The sequence below is a fragment of the Nothoprocta perdicaria genome, unplaced genomic scaffold (genome assembly GCF_003342845.1).
Source record: "Nothoprocta perdicaria isolate Ctin4 unplaced genomic scaffold, notPer1 scaffold_103, whole genome shotgun sequence".
In the NCBI taxonomy this organism is placed as follows: Eukaryota; Metazoa; Chordata; class Aves; order Tinamiformes; family Tinamidae; genus Nothoprocta; species Nothoprocta perdicaria.
In genome coordinates this window covers 600,997-608,974 of record NW_020454128.1, presented here as the reverse complement: position 1 = coordinate 608,974, position 7,978 = coordinate 600,997, and the positions used below count along the sequence as shown (strand labels likewise).

At 62.9% G+C, this 7,978-nt stretch overlaps 1 protein-coding gene across 1 annotated transcript in view; it reads right to left on the bottom strand.

Annotated features, from left to right (window-relative positions):
• Positions 1 to 7,978, bottom strand: part of BIN3 (bridging integrator 3) — a 21,476-nt gene that overhangs the window by 13,153 nt on the left and 345 nt on the right. Inside the window, exon 2 of the mRNA XM_026043006.1 lies at positions 3,491 to 3,539. Coding sequence (XP_025898791.1) covers positions 3,491 to 3,539 — 49 coding nt within the window. The remainder of the gene's footprint in view (positions 1 to 3,490; positions 3,540 to 7,978) is intronic.

Genomic DNA, 7,978 nt, shown 5'->3' with positions numbered 1-7,978 from the left:
AAATGTGGCTACCCCCAGACCTCCCAGTGCCGAAATGTGGCTACCCCCAGACCTCCCCAGTGCCCACACACACCCTAAGTTGCTCATTCCCCTTTTTCTGCACAGTCCCGGGGATGGGAGAAGGACACCGGGGCTTAATGGATAAGGAAGCCGTAGCTTTCGCAGCCGGCTGCTCTCCAGGGCCGTTTCCAAGATTCCCTGGTTTTCCTGGGTGCTTTCTGCCCGCGAAGGAGGTGCCTCCAGCAGGCAGCGCTTGAGCTGCGGGGCCTGACTCACATCGCCAGCGCCAGCCCCGCAGGGACAGCTGCCCAAGGACTGCTCTTTATTTGTCACGCCCACACCAGCAACCGGCTGCCAGGCCCCGGCGCCCGCCGCCGCGTCCCGCCGGGCACCGCGGGGCACGAGCAGGGCCGCCACCGTCCCGCGGGGCTCGTGTGCCGCACGTACGGGCAAGGTGACAAGCGGGGGCATCGGAGCCCTCGGAGCGAGCAAGGAGGGCGAGCGCAGAGCTAGGCCAGCACACTTTGCAGGGCACGCCATTCCCGCTCCCGGTAGCTATCGTCAGCGGCCACACGGATCCGGCGCTTACGGCAAAAGGCTATGGATAGGATTATCACATTAAGAATGATGAGAACAAGAAGTACAGGCAAGAAAATTATAATATCCTTAAGGGGAGTTTCCGTAATATTAAAATAATCCCACTTCTCTGCAGGCTTTTTCGGAAAGCTGAAATTCAAAATGTGTCTCTGCATCGAGCACTTTTTCTTCTAGGCATATGGGTTAGTTAATGTAGGATTGCTCTTCTGCGGCTTCTTATTTAAATCCACAAAAAGAATGATGACTTTTAAAGAGCGCTGAAACGAAATCACGACCAGCTTTTTCACCCACCTCTTCTTGTTTGCAAACACGGGGCCCTCCACCTGTGCTAACGTCCTGCCTTCGTTAGGGGTGCTATAATGAACGCCATGGTTACGAGGGGAGGAAGCAAGACCAGTGCTACAAAGGGATGGAAATAAGGAGCTGGGAGGAACGTCCTTATCCCCCTGGGTCCGTTTCTTTTCCTGGAGGAGGATGAGCTGGTTTCCACACGCGGTCCTCCTGGGGCAACGGGAAGCAGCCAAGGCCGCCATTCCCAACAGAGCATCGGAGCGGGTGGGAAATGGCACGGAGGAGAGCGGGGTGAAACCCTTCCCGACGGTGCCACGGGGCTCCGGGCGCGCTCCCGCCCTTCCCGAGGGAGCGGGGCCGCCGCGGCGGGACAGGGCAGGGGACACGCAGGGGACCCGCGGGCGGCTCCGCTTCCCAGCCGCCTCGGATAAAGCGGGCGCCGCCGGAGAGCAGGGCCCGACGTGGCGCCGACCGGCTGCACCCGCGTTGCTGCCCCGTGCCCGAGCGCTGCCCGCACCGGGGATGTCCCGGGGCACCGGCGGCACCGGGACGCGAGCAGGAGCCGCAATTCCCGCAGGCTCGCCTCCTACCGCCGCGCATTAGTTTAACTGGAGTGCGGGAGCGCGTCCCGCGCGGCGCGTTAGGGCGCTGCGGCCCCGCGGCAGCCGGTGACAGCTGCGCTTTGCAGGGGACAGATTACGCTGTCTGCGGTTGGATTTGCCCAGGTTGAGGTGGACGCCGCGGGGGGAGCTCGCCCCGCTCCGCCAGGCCGCCTTTCCTGCGGGATTCCCGGCTCCCTGCGCTGCCCACTCGTGGAATTCTCCTTCCCTCTCCCGTGCCAGGGTCCCTGGGGGCAGGAGTGGTGCTGCCCGCAGCCCGCTTCCCTTGGGGCTTCCGACGGCCTGCACAATGTCACCAGCAATGGGAAATTCCACAGTTTCTTCCAGCCATTCCACAATTGGCATGCGGCTCCCAGCGAGCCAAGGAAGGAAGGAAGGAAGGAGGGAAGGAAGGAAGGAAGGAAGGAAGGAAGGAAGGAAGGAAGGAAGGAAGGAAGGAAGGAAGGAAGGAAGGAAGNGGAAGGAAGGAAGGAAGGAAGGAAGGAAGGAAGGAAGGAAGGAAGGAAGGAAGGAAGGAAGGAAGGAAGGAAGGAAGGAAGGAAGGAAAGGCCTGGAGCTGCTAGCACTCCTGAATGAGCCTCTGTCTGCTGGATACTCATATACATACATACATACATATATACATACATACATGTATGTATACATATATATATATATATAAAAAGCAATCCCTGCCAACGAGTGCCCGGGAGCACAGCTCCGGAGCTGCTCCATGGGACACCCGCGCCCAGGGGAGGCCGCCCGGGCGAGCGCTTCCCAGCAGCCAAGGGCGCCGCGGGAATTCAGCCGGCACTGGCAAAGGGAGAGGAGAGCGGATTTGGATGCGGGAAGTGGTGCAAGGGAGCCGTCCAAGAAAGCTGTTGGAGACACCCGGGCGGCAGAGCAGGTGGCTCCTGCAACAGCCTCGAGGGACGGCCGTGCTGGGAAGCAAGGGGAGGAGAGGCAGAATGTGGGGGTCGCTAAGAGGCTCCACGAGAGCCCCGGCGGCGGCAGCGCCTCAAAACGCTCCTGTTTGGAAGGGCCCCTTCCAGCCCCCGGCCAAGCCCGTGACGAAAGGGCAGCTCGGAGGGACAGGGGGTTCACCCGCGCTCGACCCCATCGCGTGCGCGGCTCCGATGCCGTGCGGCCGGCCGGGAGCTGTCACCGCAAATCGCCGCTCGGCAGCAGCAGCCCCGACCAGCCCGCGCTCCACAGAGGGAGCGTCCCGGGGGAAAATGTCATGTCCCAAGGAGAAACTGCCCACGCAGCCGGAGGAATTAGCGGTGATGAGTGTCCCGGCGAGGCAGGATCAGGGATGTTAGTCTGTTCAGGGGATTAGGGCACCGGTGCCGCTAGAGAGACCAGGCACCTATTTCAGGGCAGGTCGGCAGGTTGGCGCCCGCGGGCAGGATCCCTGGGCCTTTCTGCATGGGAGCAGGGCAAGGACCATCTGCTTAAAGAAGGGCCACCGCCGCAGGCAGCTGCGAGGAGCGGCGCTGAGGTTCGGAGCCGCGAATACATGAGACTACAAAATGCTTTTTTAATTTGCTTTTAAAGCAAATGCTGTGCAGCACAAATTAATTCACGCCCGAGCACTAAGCATTTCAGCTTATAAGCCTTTCTTTGGAAACAGTTATATTCAGCGATCTGAACCACTCCTCCTCCTCCATCTGCTCCGAAAGGCTGAACAAACAAGCCATTGCTGCGAGAAGGAAGGAAGGAAGGAAGCCCGTGCAACCATCTCCCAGGAAAACCGTGCCAGAGCCGGAGCGCGCTTCCCTCTTGCAGGGAACAGCTCCCGGCCCCGAATCCGTGCTCCGGCTGGGACTCCCGGCACGGGGAGCCGAGCGCCGGTCAAAGCCAGCAACAGGTCCCGCTGGCTCCCAGCTGCCTCCCCCGCGCGCACACGCGCTCGCGAAACGGGGCGAGCCGAAGCGCTGCCTTGACTCATCGGCCACATGATCGCAGGCTCGAGCTAAAAAAGGGGGAATGGGTTTACTCACTGTCTTGGGTACAATCTGTTTCTTGGGCTGCCCGATCTTGAACGGGATCCTGGAAAAGAGGGGAGGGAGAGAGAAGGGAACGTGTGAGCGAGCGGAGTCGGCAGCGAGCGGCAGCGGGGAAGGACACGATGGAGGGGACGGGGACCCGCTTGGCCCAGTCCTTGCTCCTCTTCCCTCTCTGCTCTCCCCTCTTCCCTCTCCCCTCTCCCCTTTTCCCTCTCTCCTCTTTCCTCTCTCCTCTTCCCTCTCCCCTCTCCCTTTTCCCTCTCCCCTCTCCCCTCTTCCCTCCCGAGCGTGTCCCAGCAGCGTGACCGCTCCGCGAGGATGCTCCAGGCATCTCTCAGCAAAGCACGCGCCTGAGGAACATGCCGTGTTTAGGAACAAACCCAAAGGGGGGAAAAAAAAAGAAAGCAAACAACAAACCCTGTAAATATTTAGAAAGAGGATATTAAAAAAAGTAACAGCCTGAGTGCCTGCAGCCGCGAGCTGCTTCAAAGGATTTCTCCGATACAACAGCTGGAGGATCCGCTCACCTGCCAGCAGCACAGCCTTCATTCTTAAAATCTCTAATATGGTTGTTAGCAAAATCTGGGTTACCTACATTATTTTCCCTACGCGAGCTAGCTCCAAGGTGAAGAGTGCTCAAAATAAATTACACAACGGATGCGAGGTTGGCTCGGTCAGGCTGTTACCGCCGCGCAGCCTCCCTGCAAATCACTGCGTTTCTTTCGCTTGCCGGTGGAACCAAGACCCAAGGATTCAGTGGCGGCTCGCGGGGTACTGAGCTCAGCTGGCGAGGGGCCGCTCGCTTAAATATCTCCGCGATGCCGCCGCTTGGGAATGCGCGAGGAGGAGGAAGCCGCGGGCCGGGCAGCGGTGCCGAGGCCCCGGAGCAGCCCCGGGTGCTCCAGCATCCGGGGTCAACCGCATCCATAGCTCCCGATGGCAGCAGGAGCCAAGCGGGACGCGGGCGGCCCGGCCGGCTCCGGGGCTCCCTCTTCCTCCTTGATGCAACCAAGGGCGCAACGGGCAGCAACGGCCTTCCCAGCTCCTCTCTATTGCAGAGAGAGGAGAAAAATATATATATATTTATATATATATATTTATAAAATCTCAGCCACTTTCTTCCAGAACAAAAGAAAGTCAAGAGAGCGCTGAACAAAGCCACAAATACACTTTGAAACAGTAAATATCTCTATTAGCATCGTGATGCCAGTTGGCTAATTATGTCTGTCTCAGTAAAACCTCTAAAAAAATAACCCTGTGCAAGCACTGTCTATTCACCACCTTTTTTTTTTTTTCCTTCTTGCTATTTTACAATTTGAGATAATCTTCCTGGTTTCTGAATCTTTGCCTTTTAATACGGTTCTGCGAAGAGAGCGAGAGAAATAAAATGCATAAGCAGGAACAAAAGCAGTGAAGAAGGAGGAAAAAAAAAAAAAAAAGGCAGGGATCTTATGTGCAATGTTAAAAGGAGTGGATGTAAGCAAAGCCTGGAAATGCAGGATGCCGTGGGCATCGGGGTTTGTCCCGTGGGTCCCGTACCAGGGGGTGCCGACGTGGCCGGGAAGGGCGCAAAGGCCAAGGGCACCGTGTTGGAAAGTGTCCAGCCCCAGGACGTGGTCCCGGGTGGGAGCCAGAGGTTGGGCCCTGCGGGAGGCACGCTGGGAGCAGAGGGTCCCACGAGGGGCTGGGAACGCGGCCCCGGCCCCCACGCTGGCGGAGGTGCCTCAAGACGCCCCTGCACGGGCTGCAGGGAGGCCGGAGCTGGCGCACGCCGGGGCTCGGCTTCGTGCCGGCCTCAGCTCCCGAGCTCCCGGCCGCGCTCCCGCCCACGTTCCCGCTCCAGGGAAGCCCCGGGCTCCCGATCCGGCGGGGGGAAACACAGAGGTGGACGGGAAAAGGAGGCTGAAGCCCCTACGGGAGCGGGTGGGAAGAGGCTGGAGCAGGGAGGAGCGCGTGGGCGCAGGGCTCCCGCGGGCTTGGGCTCGGGATGCGCCGGGAGCCCCGCGAGGAGAGCCGGGAGCCCCCCCGTTTGCTCTGCAGTCCCCCAGCAAAGCCCCCATGCACACGGCTTTTCCCTCCCCCAAAGGGGCCGCTGCTCCCCGGGGCGCGTGGGGAGCGCCGGAGCGAGCGGAGCGGCGCGCGGCCCCTCGGGAGTGGCGGCCCCGGCGCTCCCAGCCGCATCCCGGCGGATTCCCGGGATGCGGGACACGTGGAGGGGGGGACGGCAGCGGGAGGGCTCCGCAGGCCCCTCCATGGCTCGCAGGCGGCGAGCACGGCCCTCAGGGCCGGCATGGCAGGGAAAGCTGCACGCAGAGGCAGGAGGAGGCTCCCTTTTCCAAGGAAAGGCGCTGCGGGAATGGGCCACACCGGCCCTGGGCGTTTCTGTGCCCTCCACTCCGGCCGCTTCCCTGTGCGGCGGCCGCAGGGAAAGCGCCAGGACACCGCGGCGGATATTGGGATGCACCGCGGCCTGGCGGCACCGCTCCAGATCAGCGCTGCTCCGTGGCCATGGAAACCGCCCGCTCCGGCCCGCCCGCTCCCACTGCCTTCCAGGGACTCATGGCAACGGCTCCAAACGGAGCGCGAAAGCGCAGGGAAAAAATTATCCGCACGGAGCGCAAACAGCTTCTGTCGGGAGAGACCGGGCGCCAGAGACTGGGACCAGCACCGCAGGCAGCCAGGGCACCGGGAACCAAACGGGGTGCAGACGGCGCCTCGCGGGGCCTGGGGTTTGGCTGAGCCCAAAAACGGGGTGCAAACGTCCCGTCCTGGGGACCAGGGTTTAGCTGAGCCCACTAATGCAGCCGTGCCCTCCTGGGGTTGAGCTGAGCCCACAAACAGGGTGCCAATGTCCGCTGGCTTAGCCGAGCCCGGCCCCGCGCGGCGCCGGGGCGTCCCGGGGCTGCTCGGGGCTTCGCGCCCTGCGCAGAGCGGTGCCGCTGCGGAGCAAATCCAAAATAATGTCAGGATCCGCTCTCCCACCCATTCCAAGATGAGCATGAAAAAAATAATGATATTTTACTCACCCATCAAAAGAAAATTACTCACGCCAGGCGCGTGGGCGAGCAGAATTTTGCAAGGCTGTTTTAGGCCCTGACTATGCTACAAAAATATCCATTTTAAGCATGGTTGTGAAACACGGTTGTGGCTCAACTCTAACATTGTTTTTTAGTTACCTGCACAAGGAGGAGGTGGGGGGGGAAATAATAATAATTAAGAAACAAGCACGTGACGATGGCGCTGGCAGGGCCGCCCCGAGCTTCGCAATCGCTCCCGGCTCCGAGGAGGCCGCTGCGGAGCTCCCGCCCGGATCCACGGCATCCCGGGAGCGGGCTGAGGCCCGAGGCAGCTCGCTGCACCGGTGTGCTGTGCTGTGCGCTTAGCAGGGGCCCGTCCCCGTGCCAGGGAGCCGGGCAGCTCCGCGCGCCTTGCTCACCGCCCTGGCATCCGCTTGCCTCATCCCGCCGGATTGCAGCCAGTCTCCCAAGGCCGGTTTGGCCGAGAGCCGGAGGGAAGGGGCAGCGGTGCCGTGGAGCATGAGGAGCCGGCGACTGGGGCTCGGGACAACACCACTACGGATTCGGCGGAGGGAAACGGCGCTGCGCCCCGCGTCTGCACAGCCCCGAGCGCCGGAGCGCAGCTCCAAAGCGGAACACGGCGGGAACAAGAACCCGCTCCGGGGCGGCAGCGCCCGTGCAGCCGCTCCCGGCTGCTCCCGGCCGCCCGTCGGCAGCAATGCCGGCCCTCGGGAGCCGCAGGGACGCAGCAAACGGTCCTCCCGCAGCTCTTCCCACCTCCGCCAGCTCCGGACGTGTTGGGAACCCCTTTCCTCCCAGGACACCCCTCCGGTTGGGGTGTGGGGAGCTGGATGTAGCGCTTGCACCGGGCGCTCCAAAGGAAAAGCAGCGTCGGGAACGCGTGTCCCCTCGGCGCGAAGCCCCTTCCCCGGGGCAAAGCGCCCCGCGGCGCCTGGAGACCCCGGGGCGGGCAGGGCGCTGCGAGGCGGATATTGGGGTGAGCGGTGCCCCAAGGGCCTCGGGAAGCCCCCGGGGGGTCACAGCCGCCCGGGAAGCCCCCGGGGGGTCTCAACCCCCATGCCAGCGGCAGGGGCCTGCGGCAGACCCCGCGGGCGCCCGCTTCCCCAAGCGAGCCCCAGACACGGGGCTTCGGCTGCCGGGACAGCGCTGCCGGCCGCAGGGACCCCGCTTCTCCCGCGGCCGCGCAGCCCCCGGCCGGACCAGGCCCCGGTTCTCGTGGCCGGCACGACGGGAATCGCGTCGCCGCGGCACGGGATAGCGCGAAGCGGCGGAGATGGACACGCGACCACCGTCCTGCCCTGCGCGCTCGAGGAGCCGGGGGGGACACGGGAGCCCAGGGCGGGACACGGGGTCCCCGGGCTCCCCGAGGCCGCAGCCCGGTCTCAACGGGGCCCTTGAGGCGGGCAGGCCTCGAGCGCGCACCGAGCGCCATTGCGAGCGCGCC